General features: G+C 39.4%; 1 protein-coding gene across 2 annotated transcripts in view; it reads right to left on the bottom strand.

Annotated features, from left to right (window-relative positions):
- The window catches only part of SLC45A4 (solute carrier family 45 member 4), a 63,702-nt gene that overhangs the window by 12,043 nt on the left and 24,539 nt on the right, over window positions 1-27,120 (bottom strand). For both annotated transcript variants that reach the window (XM_050890815.1, XM_050890816.1), the window contains exon 2: window positions 23,018-23,636. In XM_050890815.1, the coding sequence (XP_050746772.1) occupies window positions 23,018-23,261 (244 nt within the window). In that variant the 5' untranslated portion in view covers window positions 23,262-23,636. The remainder of the gene's footprint in view (window positions 1-23,017; window positions 23,637-27,120) is intronic.

The raw sequence follows: 27,120 nt of genomic DNA, 5'->3' as shown, positions 1-27,120 counted from the left end.
TTATCAACGCCTGAGCTGGCATATAGATGGGGAGGGGGGTCTGCTTAAAAAAAAATTAATGATGGGAAAGAGGAAACATTTAGTTCGAGGCAAGTCAAACTAATTGGTAGGCAGGTTATGATTCACTTAGGGTGAATGATTTTTCCTGCAGGACACGGAAGAAATGGCAATGTGTAAATACTCATCCCATTTTGCCTCCACAGAGCCATCCTGTTGAGCAGCAGTTATGCATCAGAGGTTGCTGTTGTGTGATGCCAAGTCACTGCAGCGAGTCTGTTTTAAACAGTAAGAAGCTATAGCTTAACCAACGTCACTGATCTTTATTGTAGCAATCACCAACATCTGAAGTAATTTGATGTCATATCACTGCAAGGGGGCTGTATGTTGAGAACAGAAGCTTCTTTTCTGAATTATGTTGTGACTTGTGAATTTTGAGCTGGGACATCTCAATCGAGCTCATCCATCAGTAAACACTTGAGAGACGTTGGGAAGGTTTTGCAGTAAATCATACAGTTGCTTTAAATAAACACAGGGGATGAAGGCTAGCAAGAGCTCCATTCTAGCATTACAAGCATCATCCTATCTTATATGAATAAACAACCTTAAATAGATAGATGTAAGTAAAATGGACACAATTAAGAGACTCTCTTTTAATATTCCAACATCCATTGAGACAACCAACTTGTTTTAACGGAGACTATGAGCAGAAACAACAAGGAAATGCTAGTACAGCAGGGACAAGCAATAGGAGTGTATATCCAGGGACACCAGGGGCTTGTACAGCTCACTGTCCCTCTGTCCTTGTTCCTCTCTAGTCTACAATGGCACAACTCTGCAGTGTATACAAATTTTAGGAAAAAAAGTTCTGGAAACACTTAATCCATTTGAAATGATGATTCGAAATGACTTCTGCAGAGAATTAAAACCTGTTTACAAATATTTTTCCTTCAACTGTAAAAACTGCACATTTCTAAATTGGAAAGATAGGGGGTTTTTTATGCTTTATAGCCACAGTTAAACAACTGTCATAAAAATGTCCTAAGATTATTAAAAAACAGTGATTCTTACTGCCAGCGTTACTTTGACTTCAGTACTTTCAAGATCAACCTTGCATGTAATAACTCAAAATCAGATCAAGGCCTGCATTCTGGTTTGATTTTACAGGCCAGTAAAAGAAAGGAAAAAAGGGTTTTTATCCAACCTGTTACATGCCTACAATTAGGGAGTCTTATCTTTCCATGTATGAGTCAGAGGAGAGAGACTCAAATGCTTTCTTGAGAAGGCTTTATTTTCACTGATTGAAAAGGGCGATTTTCCTAACATCTAAGTATTATAAATAAAAGCCTAAATCCAAATATTTACATTGAAAATAGCTTACTTTGCAAAAGACATGAATCTCAAAGATTTCAGAACGGAGCTAGGGATGTAGCTTTTATGGAAGGGTAAAAAGGACACTTAAAAAACCAAGAATAGTATGTTTGGAGATCCTTCTTTAGACAAACCACTTCGATATTTCTTTATTGAACTACTCTTTAGCAGCCAAAATATCTATCTTTAGAAAAAGAGGCCACGATAAAAATCTATACAAGAATTAATAGCCCCATGCCAAGAAAAATGGAAGAATTTCTAAAAAGCTTTCAGTGCTCCTCCAAGTAAACAGGAAAGGGATAACTTTCAAGTGAAACATGAGCAATTCCCACAGATTGTATAATGGTAGGAACCATCAACACGAGCACAACCTGCTTTTTCTCTTGCTGGAGAAGTCATGCTATAGTACTACTTCATAACCTGAGTGGCAGGGCTCTTATAAATTGCATTCCAAGTGTAAGCTAGCAGTTTATAAAATCATCATATGTGTTTTATATAGTTATGCAGAATTCAAAATAGTTATTTATTAAGTGTATGACTTTTCTTTACTGTAAGTATGTAAACTGTGATATCGTCACATTAGAATTTAGTTGGTTACTCAAGTAGAAAACTACTGAGTGGGGTTAGAGAAGATTCCTGGCGGGAAGCTGGTGCATGTGCAAGCTAAAATAAAACAGCACAGGAAAAACTACTTTGCTGGCAGGAGAATTTCCTCCTGAACCTGCCTGATGGACAGCAGACTCCTCACCTGAATAATGTATGGGCACGCAAACAGAGCAATCATTTTAGCAATGGGTAGTAAAGTTAGTTACCCAAAGCCTCCTTTTGCATTTGCTTTCTACGTTTTAAAGTTGAGATGTGTTATTGATAAGCCATAGTCTACCTAGTAAACCAAAACTCTGCGAGACAACAGTTCTGGTGCCTAGAAGAGCCTTCTCTCTCTGTATAGATTTAGTTGTCACCTCTGATGTCTGCACTCAGCACTGTTGCTGGAAAGTCAGACTTTTGTAAAGCTCACAGCCATGTTCTACCATGGGCCTTCCAGGAAAGAGCTTTCCGAGGCACTGAGCACTACCTCCACTGTCCCATGAAGCAAGACTTCAAAACATACCTTGCAGATGTTCTTCATAAAATCAATGCTTCATACCGGCAAAGTCTACAGGACCTTCATCACTTCAACAGTAGGTTTGCTTTAGTGCTAGACATTTTCATATAAATGAGAAAGTTCCAGACAGACAAGGAGAACTCCAACCCCAAAATACTTTTTTCCCTTAAAACAGGCTGCTCTGGTTTTAGTATCTTGAATGTCTGCATACATGATATGCATATTTAGGTTGGCGTGCATGATTTGGCAGTAGAAGCAAAAATAAATAAGATGACTGAAATTGAAATACTTAGAGATTGTGTGTGTATATATGTGTGTGTGTGTGTATATATATATACACACACAATACAAAAAACCCCAAGTCTTCCAGAGGTCTGCTGCATCACAAGAATGAGCTCCAATAATGAAACTTTATAGAAATTATGTCTGCGAAGGGTGCTAGGCAGTTGAGGAAAGTAATTACATATCCTAATGGTTCCTTTCTGTGTATGTATATGCTGCTATACCTACAGAACTTCACCATGTTATACAATATTTTAAAATGGGAAGACAGTCAAGAAGGCATCCAAGCCAGGACAAGATGACGATGAGCAGAAATGAAGAGATAAAGGGAATATTTTGACACCAAGAAGTTCCTTCTGATACCCCTGTCTAGTGGCAAGGACTCAGATGCAGCGTGTATTTTAAATAAACTTGGCTACGGTGATATGCCCGGCCAGCAGCCCTGCAGCATCCAGCCTCTGACGTGCAGAACAGATGTACGGATGCTGGTTTTGACCAGGTTTCAAGGCAGTACCGCACAGCAAGCTTGTCATCCATATCACTGCCTCGCCACAACATCTTACAGCCAAATGTAAAATGTCCCAACCGCTGAGAGCTGCTATACCCACCTGGAACAGGCTATAACTAGGCTGGGACTGATTTCATATGGCCAAGAGAAGTATCACACAGCATATGCCTTTACCAAAGGCTGCTGAGACTCACATGCGGACTCGAAGGCCAAAGCAGCTGCGTCCCATTACCAGTTCAATGCTGTCCCTTTATTTTGTCTGTAATTTTCCACCACCACGCTTGCCTTGCCAGGTAGCAGCTCTAACAGCAAACCGCCATTCGCCAACTTGGAAAAGTAACCTGGTGGCCTCTTGGGGGAGGAATAATAACTGGAGGTTTATTATTTAGCCTTTTACTGACAGCTAATCTGAGGAAACACTGAGGAGGAAAAAAACATATTGGATAAACAAGGTTAGTATTTGTGCCATGAACTGAATCTGGAGCAGGTCACAAGGCAGACTCAGAAGTCTCATACAAATCAGTGAGAAAAAGAGCAAAACACAACAACAGCTTCTGTTAGCAGCGACGACTGCCACTGAGACCCTTGTAATATGGCATTTCCCAGCCAGCTACAAACAAACAGGACACTGGCTTCTAGTAAATAAGGGTTTGTTTTTTCCCAGACAAAAAAAGTGCCCAACAATAGTGGGACCAGCACTGCTCACGGTTCACAGGAAATGCTCACTGTGTCACCATCAGTCTAAGGGCTGCGTGAGGTCACGAGTTACATGGAAGAAAGATTAAGTCACATGCAGCAGTTTCTATTCAAAACCTCTTTTTGATAACTTCTATTGGGGGAAAAATAGTTCTTTATAAGCTTAACAATAAGATCTGATATGGGAATAGGATGCTAAGCTCCTATTTTCATTTGTCAGAAATCATCACCTAGAGACTTGTTTATACACTTAAAGTAAACACCACACAAATTTCTAAACTAACATAAGAAGCTGTCGTGCGCTGCAAATACTTTGTATTCCACAATTTCATCCCTGTATAAAATACTGCGTGTTGCTAAAAATATTTCACATTGATCTGTTTAAAAATGCATTGCTTATACAAGCTGCTTTGTTTAGACTATATTTTTAAAGAGTGTAGCAAGCAAAACCAATGCTTGTCAAAAAGCTGTGAAAAAGTTAGAACCCCAGTATCTGCTCTTCATCTTGTTACAAAAGAATCGTAGAAACCACCACAAATGCAAGCATTTTAGCTTTGGAGTGTCTATGTGAGGAACAGGGATTTCAGAATGCAGCTGCTATCATTTCATAAATGCACCCCGATATCCACTCCCTCATATTTAAAATAAAAATACAGAGTTGCCACACATTTGAGTCCCCCCGGGAAACTGAAAACAAGCTGCATGCCTATTTTGACAACTGTATCACCATGAAACTTCAACCACAAATCCTTTTGCTTCTTGCTATCTCCCCTCAGATTTTAGGACTTCCAACGGCTTAGAGCTCGTGTGGGATTCCGAGCTGCCAAAAAAAACCATACCTGAGCCAATATATGTTGAACCAATGCACTGGAATAGGCTTGACTGGTGGCCTGAGCACTATTGCAGTACAGTCAGCACTTGTACATTGAGTTTACTGCACCCATGAGAAACCACCTTCTAACTTCTGGATTGAAATAGGAACTCTGACCAACAGGAAAGGGATATATGAAAAAGCACAGTAATTTTTCCTGGTGCCCATTACCACGATTTGAGCAGCTTCCAAATGTGAAAGTACAAGCTTTTAAGAAGGAAATAATTTTAAGTACTTCTTGAAATCAGAGTCTGATATCATACGAGACGAGAGCACCTCTAATTTGCACCTCTAATGCTACAGTATCTTACGGCTGCCAGTGTGACAAGAAATGAAGTCCTATACTGGACTTCATTTTTATGTGGAAATTTTGCTCTTCATTAAATTACGCCTGCCCAGCCTGTATGGCAAGATGACACTTGCTCAAGCCAAGCACTTCCTCAGAAGCCACTCTGAACAAGCTGCAAACAGCACAACACTGGAGAAAAATTATACTGACCAATATGTGTGATCACAAGGCTCAATTTAGTTGCAAGAGTGCAGGTGGAAAAACTCAGAAAAAAATCGATACTGTGAGGTTTTTAATTGCTGCTAGCTTTCTACGTAAAAATGATAGTCTATCAAGTTGTCAGGCATCTTTATTCACTCAGTGTCTCAGAAATGACCTATTGCAATAAACACCACATAAAATAGGAGCAATATCAAAACTGTGGCTTCAATCTTCCCACTGGTAAAATTCACATCCTGAAATTCTTCTTGTGCCTGTCAAATAAGAGCTCTTCTGCTTAGCCTGCAACATTCACAAGCTGTCAGCACATTATATACATCTTACAGGCAGGAGTACGTGCACCCTGCAATCTGAACATACTTTTCTGGAGCACAAACTATCACCCGCTTGCAAGAAGTCTATCCTCTCCTTCCCCCTCCTGTTTAGCTCTTGTCAGCAGGGATGGCTGCGCAACGGCTGGGAGTGCTGGGCTCTCGGCCTCACTCAGCTGGTCTATTACTGCGCCGGATGATATGAAGCGAGGATAGGGCTGCTGCCTTGGTGCAAACGAGGAATCAGTTGTGGGATATGAGAGTGGAGGGATAAAGCACGATTCCTCGATTTGGATGGGGTTGTTAGCACTGAGGGGAGTGATAAGCAAGAGAACAAATAATTAATAGGAATATTACAAGGACATAAAAAGCATGGGACTTTGAAGGACTGACATTCAAGGGCAAAATGTAGAAAATTCTTTCCAAAAGTACCAGCAAAAGTCAGCTGCAGCCCACCCTGAATGCATCGGGAAAAATCCACAGGACCAAAGAGACACTTTGCAGGGGAGAGGGCTCGAGCACTGTGTGTCTTCCTCTTCCAGGACAGGGATCCGCTACCTGCATTGCTGTGACATCCAAAACTTTTACAGCAGATTAATGTCTTTAAAATGTGCCTACATTTCTGCTTTAGTCACTCCCTGTCTTAAGGACAAGATTACAGATGAAAGCTGGATCTAGATTTGAGATATATGAACAAATAATAGGAATATTGAAAGGATTAAATTAGGTTAGAGATGCTGGGAAAACTGTCCAACATTTCCTTAAAACTTGTATTTCAAATTTTAAATTTCCTTAGTAGTTGGATGCAAACAAGCCACACTTTTGCAGCAGAAACAACTTCCAAAAATTTGGAAACTATTACAACTATTACACGCCATGCCTACAACTAGACTAGAGCCACCCATTTTGAAAGAACAATAACTAAACTGGTAATAAAGCAATCCTCTTGCTCTTCAACAGCTTCAGTACAGAAATATTAGGGCGGTGTTTCACATACAGAGTTCTGGAGGTGTTTTTAAGCTGTAGAAGAGTAATATCCCCTTCTGGCAAAGCTATTCTGCCTTTCAGTACAGCAATAGCTTTTGAAATTACCCATGCAACAGTATGCCAGCAGCAACCACGTTGGCTTAAATAACGCTTCTGAAAAATGGAATTAAGGAAATAAGTGACAGGCCTCTTCAAGGATTTCATCATCCAGTTTTCCCATTTTCTGTCTCTGCTCAATTATTGCTTCTCAACCTCCTACAACTGTCCTCCCCTTCTCATATTTGGCAACCGTGGGAGTCATCAGTGTTTCATTAAGCTCTGCTGCTATACTACCATTCTGCCAAAGTTGTAGAAAGGTTTATGTGGCTTCCCTGACAATTTCTAGTTTATAACCCAGTTTTATGGTGCTGTGTCAGGAAAGAGAAGCATATGTTAAGAGAAGCGAGCCAAAGGTACGTGTGGAAGGGGGAAAGGCGAAGCAAAAGCCTGAGAAGAGCAGAGGTCTGAGGCATCGGAGGAAGAACACATGCACTGATCTGCAGGCAAGCAAATATGGTTTTCCTTTTAGCCTGATCACAAATGTTGTCAAGTAAAGCTTTTGAAGCTTTATTTATTTTAAAGTTTCTAACCCTCCTACTAACCTACTTCCACAGGAGTAACCTGTAGTAATTCAGGTAGAAGATTATTTCTAGCTTACTGCCCTTATAACAATCCAGTTTTCTACTTCCTTATCCAATATATCAAGCAATTGCTAATAGACATATATGCCAATATTAGCTACTCCTGCTGCTGCTGAAGAGGAGGAATCAAAGGCAACGCCTATGACATGCCCTGCTCAAGGAGAGACCAAAGAATCAATTGCTGTTGTACATTTTTTACTGTAGTAAAAATGCTTAGCAATTCCTATAGGTTGCACAGAATTATATCCTTACCAAAACTACGGTATTTATTTTTGCCAGGCTACATTCAGACCAGTGAAAGTGCCAGGTTTACTTAAGCCAGAAGCTGAACCTTTTATACTCAAACACTGAGAGTGCCAAACAAGCTTTCTCCATGCTGCAGCAGGTAATTAAGCTCCAGAGAGGGCAAGAAGAGGCAACATTGCCAAGAGCTCCTATCGACTGCTGAAACTGATTCACTGGAGTTTTCTAGATTATCTGTGCTGTCCTTTTTGGCTCTTGGGAAACTTGTTTTTAACTTTTCTTCCTCTCTCACTTATTAACCAATATTTAGAAATATATTACTTTGACACTAATAAGAAATTTGCATCACAGTGCTTAACGAGCTGAAATTGAATATAGATTAAATATGATGTAACTTCCAGTGTGCTGAACAAGCAGTAATAAAAAAAATTTCCTTTTAACCTCCACTGAAAAGCCGTTTTAGGGATATAACAAAGGTGTTTACGTCAAATAAAAAGCTGTGAACTTCCTTCACGGTCCCAGAAAAATGCAGGTTGTATTCAACTATACATATACATCAGTATAACCACCTGAGGCTAACTTTACGTCAGTGTATTTATTCACAGGCTGCAAATGCTGTCTCCTGTTGCTGGCCAGTTAAGCAAGCTGCAGATACAGAAGGACTCAAAGGTCACATGCAACTACGCTAGCATCCATTTCCCATCACTCACAAGTGTCTAAATGTATGCAGACACGTATACGAATGCAGCAATCAAATTGTTTTGCCACACTAATCCTTCCCCTGCCTTTACGGGATGTAATTAAAATGCATCAGCTGTACGTGATGCCCCAGTTCGACTCTGCGCTATTACGTAACACTGCAGCACTTCACCGCTCTGTCTCACTGCAAGATTAGACATCAATTACAGTGACATGTGTTGCCTGAAGATATGCAGCATCCCAGTTTATCCAAAGCTCAATAGGGTTTTTCGTCACCACTTCTAGAATATTGGCAAATTTATAAACAAGGGCACTTTGGCTCAAACGCACTTTAAAATTCCCAAACTCAAGAGATGCTTACATATACAATAGAAAATCTTTCAGCACCAACTCTTAAGCCTGTTCTGGTAATCAACAGTGGAGCTTTTGTTGCAGCAATTAACACATTAATGCCCCAGAATATGACCATCTACTTGCATAGCTGAATCAAATCCTAACCAAAACCTGGTGTTAACACCTATTTTTTCCTCCAGGTAGAGCCAAACCTGAACTGTTAACTCTGGGTGTTCAACCCAGACTGAACTGACCCTCTCCCACCCCCTAAAAAAGATCTGGTTAACAAACAACTTTTCTGTTCTGCTTAAGAACAAGTTTTCAATTAAAATCGTACTTGCTTAATGGGGACCTATGCAATACGGGGCTGCTCATAGCTGGGAGGGGGCTGCCCAGCAGCATCACAAGGCAGCAGTAGGTGCAGGCTGAGCCCTTGCTTGGGTGCTCTGGTCCTGTGCTGCTCTGCAGGGCAAGGATTTTGTGTCTAGGGGAAGCTTTGACTACTCTTCTGCACTGCTCTAACCAGACCTCAAGGGGAGGTAGAAGCCTGATCAACATAACTAAGCAAGAGCAAGATGAAGAGCATGGCTAGGACATCCCAAATTTTATGAGACTCGCTCAAGGTTAAGACTTTTAAAATACCAGTCTAGCAAACACTGAGCTAGAAGGCATCACCTAGATATTAAACTCCCATTCACTGCAGCAGAAGTTTACTCCTGATGTGTCCGTTCTACCCCACCAACCCCCAAGCCCTAGGAAACCATAATGGATCTGGTTCACACTGCCAAACAAATGACTGGCATATAAGTAGCCCAGCATGGCATCTGGTCAGTGTATCCAGGAACAGAACTTGAAAAAGGAAGGCAAACAGACTTGAAGGTAGCCAAAAAAGTATTTTTTTTGTTGAGCAGGCAGCCAGGCAGAGTATGGTCAGCACAACATTCGCGCCCCTGAATTGCAAGCAGCAAAGAAAACAGTTCATTTCCAGCCTCAAGTTGCGTGTATTAGAAAATACAGTAAGTGTACAGCAGAGTAAAATGCAAGGAGCTTGTCTTTGCACATTGATAAAAATCATCCTCCTCTTCCCCAGTTTTTAGGCTTGACTACATGCTTGGAAGCCATGCGAAAACAGTGACTCAAGAAGGTGTTTTTTGGCCTGTGTACCCCTGCAGATACCATTTGAGAACCTTCATCTTCCCGGGGATTACTGACCGGACAGTTGATCTTTAAATTTCAGCCAGAATCACATTTGCATAGTCCTTTTAAGGGTCAGTAAATGGTGCAGGCAGCTCCTTCTGTAAATACCCTAGCTGACCTAATGCGAAAAAATATAATAGCTAATAAACATTACAGGTCCTTATATAAACTTCATATTCTAAAAGCCATTTTTTCCAGCTAGAAATGCCCAAACTAGTCAGAGGGGAAAAAAGCTGAATTGATGCTACCTACACTCCTTAGGCCATTCATGTCATGCAGGCTCAAAGTGCTTTACTCCGCTTTTCAATACTCAAAGCCTCTCAAAAAGCCACCATTCCCATAACAGGCTTACAAAAAGTGTATTGTTAATTGTTACTACACTGCAAAATCAACCTTCTGGCCTTTCTAAAGTCTTTAGGACTATAGGTTTGTTTATGACAGGAATAAACACTCTGCCTGTGATCATTTTTGTCACAACTGTGGTACTGGGAAGCCCTACCAGCTAAAAGTCAGCAAAGAACACTAACACTGCATTCACTTTTAAATTATTTGCTGTTATAAAAGTGTTGCTGAATTATACATGAATTCTGATTCTTCTAACTCATTATTCATTGTATACTTAAAAAGAGGAATTTTGAAAATAACGCGTACTAAGCTCCTAAAGAGAAACTGCATTCCTCTACGCAGTTGCCTTTATTGAGGTTAATTCCTCCTGTGGCTAAATCAAGCAAAACATAAATCCTATCAGTGCTTTTCCTATTTGCTTCAACAAATGAACTGCAGGTTGTAGCTTGCAGGCATGGTTTTCCATGTAGACCACTGCTCCAGGAAAAACACTGCAGTTCATCAGTTGTTTTAACAATCTCTAGACATGCGAATGCTGGTAACAGGATTATCATACAGAGAGAATTTTAATCAACTGAGGGTCTCCCCCCAAGTCGTCTTCCTCTATAGCTATTCCACCAACTGCCTGCCTTGTGGGTAAAGCACTACAGAAAACCATCCTCTCAGATGAAATCATGGGGGCTGATTAAAAAGACGGTGTTGGTGTTTATGTAGCCTGCCTCAAACTTTCAAGCTTTCCTACACACCGCCTTCTATAAACTTGTATGTTTTGGCTTGAACATAACTTACATGAAACACGTTCTACACGTGTACTGGAGAGATTTAAAAGCAGAGCTGCTTTCACAATGAAGTCTTCCAAACTCTAGCTATATAAAAATCTTGATCTTGGTATTTTGAGCTTGCAGGGTCATACTACAAAGTTGCACACATGGGAAATTTTGCTAACTAGAGCAGAACTTAACCCCCAAGTCTCAGGCAGCACCCCAAATAACACACTTAATGCGTCCTGGACGAGCGGCTCCCCCACCCTTACTGAGCTGTTTAAGAATTATACGACTTACATTTCTACATGAAGGATAATGAGATCCAGGGAGTCACTTTGCACCAAATAACTGGAACTGATAGTTTAGAATAAAATGTAATCAACACAAGATGAAAAAGGCTCCTTGCTGCAGACTCTCATATGCAATCTTTACTTGCATGTGTTATGTTTCACAATTGGTGAGGCTATGCATGGAACGATAAATATACCAATAAAATCTGAAGTTAAAGAAGCAGAGCACACCAGCAAATAAGACAGCAAACACTTCCTTTACAAATGTGCAAATTTTGAGAATTAGGCCCTAATGGGGACAAAGTAGAACACAACTCTTTTCCAAACAACCAGACAAGTATTTTTATCATATTGTGAAAAGCAGTTTTACTTTACATCACTCTGCTTGGAACCTTTTTCTTGTCATTTGAACTTATAAAAGAATGGAACGAGTTATATATATGAATTACAGGTGCAGTCAGCAACACAGCATTATTCAGTCATCCAACAAAGGAAACCTAAATAATTTTCAAGATTGAAACCTAAATAATTTTCAAGATTGAAACCTAAATAATTTTCAAGATTGAATTTGGCAATCTTTCCATATCTGATGGAGAGAAAGTTTTACCAAACCCCTCTCCTGAAGGTTGCAGCTTAAAAACATTTGAAAACTTATTTTAAAATTTGCCACGTCAACGGAATCCATAGTGCAGAAAAATAACCTTCCCCTTCATTTATCTCTGTAACCTCTCACACACGCTGAGTGCTATCAAAATCAATGGAGTCCCTGGCACAAGATTTATGACCCATGACTTTTGACTACCTCGGAGGAGGAAGGAGCACTTGTTAGGCTACTCCTTGATTAAATTACAGAGAAAGAGCCACCCTCAGCTTTTTAACTGATTACATAATCTTATTTTCTCATTCCATCCCCAAATATCCTGAAAGCTCCCCCCATGCACTTCTTCAGCTTCTCCACTGTTATACAGCATGTCTGTACCTGGGGGGACCCAGCAAATCACTAGGGACGAGGTGTCAACACTGCTGCTCACCACAGGTCGCTAGCGATGACCTCTGAGATGCTAGCCAGTTCAGGTTTGAAAACTGTGTTTCTTGCATACTGCTATTTGTTGAACCAAAAGAGAAAGAAAAAAAATTTTAAACTTAATTTTCATTTCAGACAGATGACAAAGTTTCCTTCTGCTCTTATTTAAAGTCAGTATAAAGCAAGCATCATTCGATTCATGTTGCAAAGGCATTAATATTAGGAATATATCCCTTTGTGAAAAAACTTAAACCCTTCAAATAAGCAGTTTTTCCAAAAAGGCAGATATAGGGCAGAACCACTACAGAGGTGATAAACTGACACCGAAGTCTAGTGACCAGAAACCTATTTTTGTGAAGTTTTACAGAATAACGACACAAGAGGAGAAAGAAGGAGCAGAGCATAGTGCATCTGTTCTTCATTTCTGTTGTAGCTTGGAACAAAACACCAGATCAGATGTTTCCAAGGCTGCAGCGGCATCCCATCGCTACATAAATTGTTTAAATTGCATCTGAGTACGATAAACAATCATTTTTAAGTCACCTGATGTAGTCCATGTAAGACAGCAGGTATGCCTGTAATGACTCTTCCTTGCCAGAAAATGTCTGGCTTGGTAAGACACTATGCCTGGCTTTCCAAATCAGGCAAGGAAAACACAGTGAATGCTGCAACTGTATCCATTACAACTAATTAACCCTGGTAAACAATCATTTATCTGAATACCTGAGGCATTTGGTTGGGTTTAGATCATGAAAATTTCTCCTAGAGTGTCAAAGTTTAACACTGATTTTAGAATATGTAATTTAATACTAATTTTCCTGCCACCTACACAAACTCTGAAGTGTGTGAACTTGATCTCCATTCTCCAAAGAAATACTTTAATTTCCAGAAGTGTCCAGATACGACATTTGTAAGAGGTATTAAAACACCTCCAGATCAAGAGCTCATTTAAAGCCAGCAGGATATTTTTTGAATTTGCAGATTATCCTGGGGGGGCCCTCAATTCTGATAGACTGAATTATTGAAAGACCATTGTTTACAGAGTAGCACAACTGATAAAAGGAGGAAATTCATGTTTTTAAACAGTCTATACATGAAAACACATAGAAAATGATCCAGCTCAGTTTATCACTTGAGCCAGAAAGAACATAAATCAGGATTCAGAGGATAGAAATTCAAGGTTAATGACGATCTGAGCAGAAGCTATACAAAATTTATCGGCATATTACAAGAGACTGCACTGCCTCATGGTGGGACACTTGCCAAAGACAAAACTGATACCAAGGACAGAACCAGGCCACTGTAGGGACTGATCCTTTCTGTTCACTGTTCTCCGTATCAGCACTTCTGTGGGGAAAAAAGTAGTCTTGCTCTGGAAGTGTGTTAAGGCTTCTTGTGCTGAGTGTGGAAGCTGTTTCTGAAGACTGCCTGTCACAGTAACGTCTATGTTTTGACATTACTTTATGGCTGCAGTTCTGGGTTCCAAGTAATTCAGTTTCTATTTGCAGAAAGTTTGCTTCACTAAAATGCTTTTTACTTCGTAAAGTAATCTGGAGGTAGACAATGAAGTTGCAATTTTGGCATTCAACTGCTCTACCTCCGAAGTTTAAGCTCATCTGACTTTTCTCCAAAGTCTCCCTCCAGCTGCTATGCAAAATGTTGGTGGGGTCACATGCAGGAGTGTCTGAGTGGTTCCGGCTGCCCAGGGCCTGTGTCTACACAAAACATCAGCTCTGTCCTCACACGGAGCACTCCTCACAGCCCAGTGAGATGGCATCTAACTTTGCTGTAGAGCAGTATAAGGCAGCAGTCACCATTCCCTATATATAATAGAAACTCAGACTCAAATCCTTCTGTTTACCCAATCCCAAGAAGGTATTTGCATCCAAATCTTTACTTTTCAGAACGCCACATGGACGGTGGGCATTTCAAGGTTGAAACGACTTCATAAAGCACCTATTTTACAAAGGGATTCAATATAAATAGGGACAGCCGAGACATGCTACAGTGACAGCGCAGTCATTTAGAAGACCTGCTTTCATGAACTTGTATGCTATTTTACACAAAGTGGAACGGTTTCCAATGACAGTGACTGGAAGGGGGAAACCTTGTTTGCTAGACATCCTCCCCAGCAGCGGGAACGTGGATTATATGTTTTTCCTCAAATGAGGGGTGACAATAAATAAAGGACTTGTATCTCTTCTCAGTTTCGAAGCACAAGTGGAATCACCTACCAGGTCTAGCAGCACTTGCTAAGTACTTCAGTGCTCTGGGCAGCCGCTACCTGCCCAGCACTGCCCCCAGCTAAAAGTCTTTCCCTCCCCTTTGCCACCTACTCATCTTACTCTTCTTCACAGAGTTTAGGCTTTCAGGTCGTTCTGATTGTGGGCAAGTTATGCTTGCTTGTCTGATGAAACCCTTTTAAATCCAATTTATTTCTGTAGAAAACCAGGTTGTACTCAGTTTACATGCTCTGCATCTACTACACTGCAAAAAATCCACCATGAGGCTCCAAATGAAGATCACCAAATGTTAATACCGTATATTGCTGGCTTTATCTATTTATGGAAAAATCTGCATCTGTGCTGCTTTGTACCCACTGTTACTCAAGACTTCAGAGAGAAATATGTTTATGGAGTGACATGAGCTATTGGGGATTTATCCAAACCAATGTAAATGAAATCTATGACCTGGTTTTTCCCTGTTTAGTTAAATGGACTTGTATCAAATTTTATCATCAAACTGAATCAGCAGCTCAAAACTTTTCCAATGATTTCTTGCAAAATAGCCTGCAGGAAGCATATCTGAAACCTTCTCAACTGTTGTTTGGTTAAAAGAGGATGATTAAAATGGAGTCCCAGAGGGTGCATCACAACAGAAATACTGTTGCAACAAGCACACAGGAGACTTAGAGGAGAATAGAGCTTAAGGGGCTGCAGCTTTGACAATCCTCTTGAAGCAAGCTTTATTAAAGCATTACGTGATTTGGCAACAGCCTGTTGACATTCTTTTCATTTCAAAAGTGGTCTTAATTTTATTTCCTTGAAAAGTAAGACTCCTGTTCACTAAGGACTTCTCAGCCATTCCCTTTTCATAACCTGTTTCACAATTCACGTTCAATAGAAAATCATTGATTTGAGTCTTGGCATTGCAAGTTTCAAAAGCTGGGTGCCCGTATCTTGGTTCTGCATCTGCAAGTCTCCACCACCAGAACCCCATCCAAAGAGCTGAAAGGTCTCTTTTTACAGTAAAGAACAGGCAATTACCCGCTGGAAAATTGCCCTGGTGGCAATTATTTCATAATAAAGAGCATGGAAGCACTATCGTGTTTCTTCTGTTATCGCTATGACAAAGTTACCTTGGTCAGAGTTGAGGGTCAAACTCAAATTCTGAACAGAAAACTGAAACTCAGATCCCGTTGTGCATGCACATACATTCACAGATTCACCTGACATCTTGCTCTCCTAGAGGGTGTTTAGACAGAAGTATAAAAAGATGTGGGCTTTGTAAATTCAGCTGAGAGTGTATGTGGGTGGAAAGCAGATTAAGAAGAAGGGTTCTGTAAAGGTGCGTGTCTAAAACCACTCAATTTTAGCACATTTTCAGGAGGCCAAAGTCTGCCCCGACTTCTCCCATCCTTTCCCCACCACCTACAGGAAATCTTAGTAAGGGAGATCTAAAAATACAGGGATCCTGCAGTTCCTTGAGTCCTATACGTGCCCCTTTCTACTCCAGAGCTGCCCTTGAAAGCAAAAGAAAACCTATGGGCTTGTCTTGGCTACAGCAACAAGGTGGGTCCAATATGTGCGGGAGGGAAGAATTGCAAGACAATTCAGTGACCCAATGTTAAAAGAGAAGTAAAAAGCACATTTACGATAGACTGAAAGAAAATTTAAAAGCTATTGACTCATATGTAAATTAAAAACAAAAAAATCCGCTTATAATTTAATATAGTCCCATAACCAGTTCACCACTATTAGCCTGTAGGAGCATTATTAACTGGTCCTTATTTCTGCTGCTTTATTAGATCTCCTTGGGGCAGGAAAGAACAAGAGATTTGGGAAAGAAGGGGAACACAGATGTCAAAGTACTCCTAAGTCATTCCAAAAAGTTTAGTCTCTCAAACCTTGGCTACTCAAGATAAAGAGGAGGCAGCATACTGGACAGGAAAGATTTACTAGTAGAAAGAAGCATCTACATAAGGGTAGAGATGTCCATTTCCTTCTTAGGGAGTGATTATTTTTGGAGGCCTCAAGCTAAGATTCAAAGAAGTGTTCTCATGCAATTTTTACTGCAAACACTCTATGCTAGGAAAAAAAAAGTATTAACATTCCCACAGTACACAATTAAAAGATCAAGGACTTCTGCTAAAGATTTGAAATGGGAGAAAACAGCACCAGAGCAAGTATGAGACTTATTTTAGAAGCAGCTTCTTCAGCAGACCTTATTCAGCCAAAAAAAAAGGGAACAAAAAGTTACCTACTGCTAAATAATAGGAAACATGTTTCATGCTATGGGAGAAGCCTCTGAATTCCTTCGCACTCAACTTCTCTTCCCTAGTAAGGCTATTCATCCGAAGCCCAACAGTCTGTACAGTCCTAAAGCCAGCATGAATCCTCATGTTACCCCAGCTGAAAATCTGCCATGCGTTATCAGTTGTGCCTCCAAAGGCCAGATTCAGTGTTAAAGAAAAACAGAACATTGATATAAAAAAAGCTCTGTAAGCAACAGTTATTGCACAACTGCCAGACCGCGTGGCACTTGCCTTGATATGAAAATAAAGCATGTGCTCCTACTGCCCCCAAGATTAAAAATCTTAATAGTTGCATAGCACCTTTCTTTTAAAGGTGCCTTAAACATAACCTTAACCAAACCTTCCACTAAGGACTACGTGTTCAAGAACTGTGCTGCTATTGATTTGAGGTCAAAAGATATTGCGATACTTGATATGAAAGCCTGACTGACTTGCTTGTTGGTTAAATAAAAGTACAGTAAAATTAGTCTTACACAACCCCTTAGTGGGCATAAAATTAGTCAATAAGCAAAAAATTATGGGTGGGGAGGTTTTATAGGGCAATTAACATGTGCCCCAGGCACAATATTTGCAGTTTTATACATTCCACCACTTGAGATCTGAATACAAACTTTACATGATCTTAAAGACTAACTTCAAAGCTAACAAGGCTGAAAAATGTATTTAATTAAGTGTTTATTATGCTAGTTTTTCTGGATCCACTGTAAATTCAATTCTTGTCCTTAGGTTAGCCGTGTTACAGTTCCCTCTTGGGACAGGTCAGCTCTCAAGCCATTAATTCTTCCAAGGAGGAATTCAGATCCTGCAATTCACTCTCAGCATCAAATGCAGCTACGCCTTGGAGCCCAGATGCAGCTGGATCGTACAGGAATTTAACTTTGAGAGTCAAAGAGCAGGTTACAGCAACTCAAACAGTTTCTTCTGGGTAAGACAAGGTGAGGTAAGGCACAGCTCAAATGGTAAGATGCAGCTTTGTAGAAAGCCAGTTATAAATACATATAACCTTAACATAAATGTAACCTCTGGCAGTGATGAGGAATAAACTCAACTACTTGAGCTGAAATAAAGAGTCAGTGCCGCTTTATGTTGAAGAGCTTCCTCCATCTGCGAGAGTTTTTCCAGCCAGTCAGCCTTTTTTCACTTGAATTATAGGCAGCCTCTAAAAGCTCATCCAATCCCTTTGTTCCCTTCTCCCCCACCAGATCTTTAAGGTTTTTAGATTTCCTTTGATCTCAGGCTCAGCCTCAGGAAGACTATCCCCTTCCACACTGAATTGAGTCAGCAATTGATACCTTAATTCCTTTGAAGAAACATACCTAGAAGCTAACTTATCTGTAACATTTCATGCTTGGTTTCTAAATACGTCTCCATAATCTCCTCTTTACCTACGTGCATTCTTCTCAGACAGGTATCAACACTAAATTTCAATGGGGAGGTTCACTACTTCATACTAAAAGTTCACTCCATGCTATTAAATCTCTTCAGCATAATGACTTCTCAGCTACCACTTTGAGATTTCTCCGAATCAGCAGTTTGAATTATTGCTTAACACACTTTTTCCATACTAGCAATTTCACATGAACAAGATTTCAAGACCCTTTAAGCATGGTCTGCTAAGCTTCAGGCTGGAAGAAATTTTGAATGTTAGATAATTTTTTTTCCTGAGATATTATGTCTAAATGCTTTAACTGAGAAATGACAGCCCAACCCACCGAACAGCTTTGCTACATGTATGAGACACACAGGAAACGTGTCTCATATGAGACATGAGCAACTACAGTATTTTGCTGATTCGAAAACATATAATGAAAGAAATAATTTCTTTTCCAAACAAAAATAACCTATGGTATTCTGCTCTGCTTAGCTCAGCCTTTCTCTCTATTAAAACCTATTAATTAGCACTGAAATACGCAGTTTCCAGAAATGCTGTTACTTAAGTGTTATTGCCTAAAAAGAACACCATGCTCAGGGTTTAGCTTGAAACGACCAGCTTCAATATTTAATGCTAGACTAGCTAATGTTTACAAGAGCCCATTAGCTCTCACAGCAAAACAAAGTAATGCCATCACAGATAAGCACTCAGATACAAAATGCATAAAAATCAAGGCTATTCCTGTACCGTACCAGAGAAACATCCCTAAATAAGTGACATTATAAAGGTAAGCAGCACATGTAAACTGTTCGTGTTTTTCCTTATGTAAATGTACATAGTTTCTTTTTAAAAGCACTAGTGTAATATATTTAATTTATGCAGGGGAATGAAGAACAGTTCTGGTGCTGACAGTCACTTCTGTGCCTATTAACTATTCATAAAACACTCAATAGCACTGGAAAGAGCCTTTGAAGCAAGGCTTGGCAAACCTTTTATCATATTAAATATAAAATGTGAAACTTCATGTTTACAGCTACCACTACTCATTAGTCAGACAGCAAGTTTTTCATGCTGAAAGCAGCAGCCACCCCAAGTCACAGAATACAGATTTTTTTCTTCTGTAATCCTAATGAAACAGGCACACGGATCCCACCTTTCAGAAGAACTAAAATGGATTTACTGGTTGCATTACAACCCAAATTGTGCTTGAATTACAACTGAAATAATCTGAAATTACCAAATTATGTTATTTATTAATGGTTTAAAGTGTTGTTAACAGAAGCCATGTATTGTGATTTCATTGAACAAGTTTCTTCAAAAAGCTAACAGTTTCTCTAAGTTTACACCACACCAGTCATCAGTTTCTCCTCGCTTTTATTTACTCAAAATCCCTTGCAAAATAATTTTTAAAATGTATCCAAGTTTTCTGTGAACTGTTATGAACTGGAAGTAGTTTTAGAGATTTAATCCTTAGAAGCCAAGTTTAATGATGGAAGAAAATACCCTGCATTTATAAACAATAGCAGGGATTTTAATTCCCTTTCACAGATAAGCAGCATTAAGTACCAGATGTTTCAGAAGACAAAGGCCTCATCCTGCTCCTATGGAGTTTATAATACATGGCTGAAATGTGACAGGGGAAGCAAGCTAGTATTAACACACAGAACGTACTCAAGAGTAATACGAAATCACTCAGTGTCTCAAAAACCTTGGACTGATGAAGGCACTGACAGCTTATTTTCTAGTAAAGTTTTAACACTGGCTGGGAGGAACTGCTGATTGATTGACGGATCTCTAAAAAAGGTTAATGAAGATTTCTAGAGATCAAAACTTGTGAAAGTGCCAACTAATTTCACCTGGAGTCAGCCTGCCACTTCTCATATTCGGCATATTTTTTATATCCTCCGAATTCTTCTAAACAAGTTAGCTGCTTCATTTTGAATTCTTAAGCTGCAGATAGTAAGAAATCAAAGAGCAGTTAGAATAAAAAAAACATGTAATATATATTTGGCTTGTTCTTGTTGCTAAGCTACTAAAGCCCAGTTATGACTACAAGGCTGTTCTAGATTCGTAGCTGCGCTTCTGACAAGGCAATGTAACATCAGTCTAAGCATAGGAATAAAGATAAAGATTAAAGTCACAAATCAGAACTTATTTCGGTAGGGGTACAGCAACTCAGGCACTTCCAGACCTTTCCAATTCACAGTATCCATCGATCCAAGCAGCTCTCACTGCTGCCTTTAGTTCTTTTGTTAATTCAAAACTTCAGGAACTTTAAACATATCAAGAATTCAACCACTGTTGAATTGGAAAGGGACTATCCAAAGGACTATCTCCTTCAGTTGCTGAAATCTCCTGGCTTACAGAACAAGTAGGACAGGTTGTTCGTCTCCCAAATCATATCTACACCTCTGATCCAGGGTACACAAACAGCTAGAAAAGTCAAATATCTGCAAGCAGAAAGTGTGTAACATCACATTAATGTGCCTAAGGTTTTAATGGGGGTATCTGAAAAGAATCTCAGATGATTTCAGTGACCAAAGTTTTCTCTGAGATACAGAACACAAGCACACACCGTAAAGCTTAATTGTTAATATTCAACATACATCTGTAAGGAAGAGTCGTCTTTGCATACCCAAAAGGCTTCTGGTTCTTCAATTTATTATAAGCAAAGTTAGTTGGTTGAGTCACCACACTTCCCCAGGTGCCACTTCTGAAAAATAGTTTCTCAAGCCAATTTAATCTCACAGAAAACAACTGAATGTTGCTTTTACCAAAACAAGAAGCAAAGGGAATATTACAGCAGTTTGACAGCTATATGCAACCCCCCTCCAGTGAGGAATAAATATAGCTCATGTTGAGGCAGACAGATGTTGAGGTTGATAAAGGTAAACAGAACCATGTAAGAGGTAATTACCAAACAGGCTAGATAAGTCACCCATGAATAACTTAACCCTTCATTGAATCCAACATTGTTTATTCCCTTGCTGAGGGAACATAAACCAGAGCACGAAAGATTTCAATTAGTTCCCAAAGCGCTAACATTTGTAACCAGCTACCTCCATTTCTTATCTCTATGGCATGGAACATCATCATTGCATCCCCACAGCCTTTTGCATCGCTTTGTTATTTGGCAGCTTTTCTAGAAGTGAGAGCTCTTTTCTTCCCTTCCCCCAAATCCCAATGTTATTTTGATCACTGGGGTTAGGGAAGGAAGGGAAGAGGTATTTCTCAATTATCTGGAGGAAACAGATCTGCTAGAAGAGCTCACAAAAAAAATGTAAACCTAGTAGACTGGTCAGTAATTAAGAGGATGGTTTATTTATACTGTCTGACCTTACTCTATGGTAAGGTAAAGTCAGCTTAGACAGCCATACATTTTAAACATCCAAGTGCCAGCACAAACAAGAAAGCAAACAAAAAAGTACGGGTCACTTACAAAACTGGGGGTCTTCTCCATGCAAAGCAGGATGAAAGTTTTTGCATTCATGGTAGACAGTAATTGAAACAACGCTGCTAGTGCAAATTACTTAAGTCTCTAAATCTCAACTTACCCAAAAGACAAAACTCAAAACAAGTTATGGACGTTCTAAACATTCCTAGATGGAAGTTGCATGTGTTTTTTTCAGCAAGTCAGGTTGATCAGAAAGCTCCTATTTGGGGAACGCTTATAATCTATTTTAACTATGCCACCAATATATCCAAAACAGATATTTGATGAGCTCTGAAAATGAAAATTTTCAGGAAAACTTGGAGGCATAAGTCATCAGCATCTCTCATGGTACTAACTGCACTGATTATTGACCCGTCTGTTGATTCAAAATAAACCGACTAGTAATTTCATAAGCAAGCACATTTTTAACTGCAGGAAGACTGCACAAAAGAATTTGTACATTGTGTGCTCACAAGTTCAATCTCTTATGCCCTTTTGTCATATCAAACATAAAAATACAGATGTTTCATTTGAGATGTTAACCTTGACATTTTTAAACAATGTTGTAAATAGCATTCAATGAACATTATTTTACAGAGTTGGTTGAGTGCTTCTGTTTGGCCACAGCTGAGCATGCTGTAAGGCACAACTGCATGTATAAGCCAAAGCAAACATTAGCAAACATATAATATGCATATATTATATATACACACTTCTACATTGCACACACATCATTGATTTATTCACTCATGGAAGCACGCTCAGTCCAGTACTTCCATTCATTTTCATGTAATACTTTGATATCTGGTAGAGAACATGATTTTCTGGATTTGATAAAGGTAATACCAGATACTGTTAATACTGTAAGCAGTTTATTGGAAACCTAATTACAGTACTCACCATGAAATTTAACACTGTCTACTCCTATTCTAAACCCCATCACCCCCCCATTATTATCTTAAGCTACTGGTATCACAGTTTATTCATATGTATTCACATGTTATAAACTAGACAGATTAATCACATAAAACAAGACTCGCTAGTGGTTTGCAATATTTCACTAATAGTTGGAAAAGCCAATTTATCTAACTGTTTATTCTAAAGTACTGTAACCTGAAGCATTTCTCCATAAATGAAAAAAAACCCACTTCATTGCAATCCTTTATAGTCTAATGTTGTTTCTAGTTTCTAGGACACTTACCTTTTCGTAAAGAATTTTAGACTTAAATCAGGTTAAAATTTTTACAGAGGGAAGCAATATTAGACAGAAGATGAATGCATATAGAAATCCTTCACACTTAAACATGGTCACACAATTGAATCCGTGGCACAGCCAATAACAAAAACCAAAATCCTTTCTACCTTGTGTATTTTTAGTTGGCAGACCCCACTTCCCTCTTCCTCTGACTTCAGTCAATGCAAAAAAGATACAGAAAGTTTCGATTAACAGAAATGAGAATTACTTACCAATTTGTAACAATACAGGTGTTACCAAAGCTGTCTCCATGGCATAACAAAATTCCCTGCCAAACATTACTGCACCATGCATCACCCACAGGCGTACTGGTATCCTGTCTATGGATCCTTCACTAATGGTCTCCTCCCTACTTTCATTCTCCTTGTTTTCTGGTTTCTGAAGCTGTGCCACAGGTAGATCTTGAACTTGCATAGATTCCGAGTCAGCATTCTGGGGAGCCATTTTCATTACCATAAAAAATATATATATTTGTTATATCTATATAAATAATACTACCATAACTCCACAAACAAGTTAGGGTGTCTTCTCTTTCAGCTTCTGTTCCTCAGGGAAGTAATGCTTATATTCCTCTTGTACAAACAGGTATCTTGCAACTTCTTGTATAGATAAGAGACATTAAGAATGAAAAGCTATTTGGTAGGAATTTCAACATATGGCTTGCTGGTTTACTGTGAGTTAGAGTTAAAAATCCATAATTGCCATTCAGTTAATACCAGTTTCATAATTATTATTGAAGAAGTGCTGAAGTTGTTATTCTTGCTACAGAGAGGTGGAAAGGCGACACAAAGAGGTGCTCCACTGTTAATCCCCATCGAGTGGCTGATTAATCTGCAACAAAAAGCAAGCATTTAAAAATTTCAATAGCATTTTTCAGGATATTGTGCCCCCCCTCCCAACCATATACCCTATTTCCTGCTTAATGCTTTCCATTGTCCTTGCCTAGTGTAGGGTCTTTTATTGCACATTCCCTCCTACCTCTGGACTTTCCATTGAAATGCAGTTATTCCTCATATTTAAACGATGCTTAACTGCACTCATAAATTTCTCCAGTTTGTGGTCCTACACGAAGCCACAGAAGAATATATCAGTGTATTTGTCCGAGATCCTCAGAACATCGAGCACAAGACTAACAAATTCTGGGAAATTTAATGCAGGTTCCATTTCAGAAACAGCATAGGATATTCCAGTACTATGCCAGGAAGATGATTCATCAATTACCATTTACTTACTGGCCACACAGACATCTCCGTTTAGACTTTTGGAAGTTGCCAGTTACTTTGCAGTAACCATTAACACCCTCTTATGATGAAGATATTCCTCAAGCAAGCATGAGCAAAAATAAGCCATTAGGAATATAAGTTTAAGGATTGATATTTAAATATTTAAACTTCTAATGAAGATCTATACAGCATATGCATCCATCTCCACTTTCTGCACACAAGACCAGAGCATCTTACTCCCACATCCTATGAGGCTTCTGAAGTCCACGAAAGTAGAATGGTACAATATCTTCCACCATAAATTAAAATTATTAAAATATATTCCAACCAGGTAAGACAAGCTTCTCCTGTATTCCCCCTCCTTTGTGCCACAGACAACGTCTAAGCAGACGTACATACTGTACCATGTCAATCAAAATGTGTTTAAGCACTTACGAGAAAAAAAGAAAGCATTTTATAAGAAGTCAGATTACATAATGTTTGTACTAGAAGGAAGCAAATTAACATCTAGGCACACAGTGTGATTGAGCTCATATCCCAGGACAAAACCCCTCGGGGGTATGGTTGCATGAGATGCTGGCTTTGGCAGCAAAGCTGGCCTAAGAAGTCCCCACGCTGCAGTTCCCTGCCCCTTCGGTTATGGTAACAAAAACTCTTTGTGGGCTAGAGCATAAACCAGATCATTAAGTGGTGAACCTAAAAGCAAGCCTTAAGAAAAAGATGACATGTTTGGGGTTTAAAGCACATCACAACAGCAACTCTGTTTCAGCGTGACCTGACACACTGTTCTACTAAAAGTGCAGCACGGGAACATCATCTTGAGTGCTCCCTCCTGCCGATACCCTCCTTTGAGCTGTACCCCCAGCGGGTTTACTGCGAGTATTCTGTTCTTCCAATCAAAAGCATCTTTTTTGGTCTGGGCTTTTTTTTCTCGCAGGCTCCCCAAGATTACCGGTGTTCTCCGATTTGATCGCCTCAATAACAACTTAATGCTATAATTTGCTTTTGAGCTAGTCAAACCTTTAAATCACATGAGAGAAGTTAAAATAACTTACTGAACACAAGTGCTATAAGCCGAGTTTTAAGTTTTAATCTATAAGCATTAAATAGCTCAGAACAAAAAGGACTCAAGAAAGCATTTCTCCACCCACTCAGAATTAACAGGAGGAGTTGAGATGCACTGCCTAGGGTTACTGAATTATGGCACAGACAGGTACTTATTCAAGTTCTTCATAAGCACCTTGTTTTTATAAAGGTTTTTCTTTCCACCAGTCAGGGTTTGGATTTGCCAAGCTCCTGCATGTGGCAGTGTTCATTTTCCTCCTTCCAGTAGTTAGTACAGTGTTGAACTCTCATCAGGAGGGAAAAGGATGTGATTCTCTTACTTTGCTTTAGTGTCTGAGGTTTCAACTCAATCCTTGAAGGGCTACTAGTTTATCATAAACATGAAGTTAAGCACTGTGTGTATTAAAAAAAACACACATCCACTTTTCATAACACAAGTTCTGGGTGAGTAAAACCTACAAAATACCGGTTCCAGAGTAGGAACAATTATTTTAATTACAGACTACTCATAAAATGTTTAATTGCTGGCAGACTCCGGCAAAATTACATTCAGTAGAATTTAAAAGTTTACGTATCAGCTCTTATTATTCAGAAATCACTCAGAACACGTGTTGTATTACAGACTAAGGGTCATGGATAACACTCCTGTACAAGATGGCTTTAAAGTCTCTAGCATCTTCTTATGCTTAATTTCCCCTCCTGTCACTGTCTACGAAGGATTTAACTCAATTTCCCTAAACACCTCATTTAATATGCAGTTACAGGGTAGCAGAATGAGGCAAAGAGAGGACGGCAGTTCATCACACCAGAATGTTTTATGATGTACTGGGGCAGCCTGCATACACAAGCAGGATGACACCAGGCTGGGAGCATTTGTCACTGGAAAGGATAAAGAGGCAGGACAAAAGAGGGTATCTGAGATTTAGCCCATTTGAGCAAGACTCTTAAGGCATGACTGAAAAAGTTATTCTTGAAGTGGAAGATGATGGGGAGTGATCAGATAATTTAAGAGACAGGAATAATGGATGATAGATGGAGTTAGACTTTGAAGCTGCAATTGACACAGATAAGAAGAACAATATATTTTGAACATGCCAGAAAAAGCAGTTACAGTATTCAAGCGCAACAGCAAGAGGCACAATGGACAGGTTTTATCTAAAGGAACAGAGAATTACTGTTCCATTATGCCAATTTTGTGGTAAGCATAACGCTAGTCTTCCTGCAGCACTTTCATCTGACTCCAAGTGCATGTCTAATACAAGAGGCAGAGAATAACAAGAGCCTCTCAAAGGTCTTCCAGTTCTTTCGTAAGTCCTGCTAGGTTGTGTTCATATTCATTTTAGACATTTAATTATTATTATCATGTTTTAAGAAGCGATGAATTAGGCTTACATTTTATCTGTCATTCAAGGAGACTACGTACTAAGAGAGCTGGCATCCCTTCCTCAAACAGATGTCGAGAGGCATGGTGGCAAAAGGTTTCAGAAAGACAGCTTCCCTTTCATCTGTACCTTTCTGGCCATCCAGCCATGTAGCAGCTAAACAAAATCATTAAAAATGTAAACTAGCACGTGAGACAGCATTCATCTCAGGAAGCTGAGACCATGTCCCCCATTCTGCCAGGTACTCTCACTATACTTTCCATAAAGTTTTAAAAGGCATTTTCATGTCTAACAAAGAATAAGGAAGTAGAGTGAAGAATTTCAGCCATGGAAAGAGGTTCATGTTGGACATTGTACAGAGGTTGGGTATGAAGAGAAGTTTAGATACAGGAATATTCCTGATCTTGCAAAGTGTTTATGAGAGGAGGGGACTGATTACACTAGCTCTTCAACCTAATCGCACATGTTTTACTTTGACCTTTGGCCACATTGTGATAATGACAAAACCTATAAAGCGGTAGTTAATATTTCAACAAAACAGGCAAGTAATATGTTCTGAAAACGAATATGTAAGCAAAATTTTATAAAAGCTGCTCAAATTGCTTGTAATCTTATCTGTTATACTTTTATGCCTAGATGGAAGAT

Source organism: Gymnogyps californianus, chromosome 2 (assembly GCF_018139145.2).
Source record: "Gymnogyps californianus isolate 813 chromosome 2, ASM1813914v2, whole genome shotgun sequence".
In the NCBI taxonomy this organism is placed as follows: Eukaryota; Metazoa; Chordata; class Aves; order Accipitriformes; family Cathartidae; genus Gymnogyps; species Gymnogyps californianus.
Note: the sequence above shows the minus strand (reverse complement) of the source record. Positions and strands in the feature narration are given on the sequence as shown.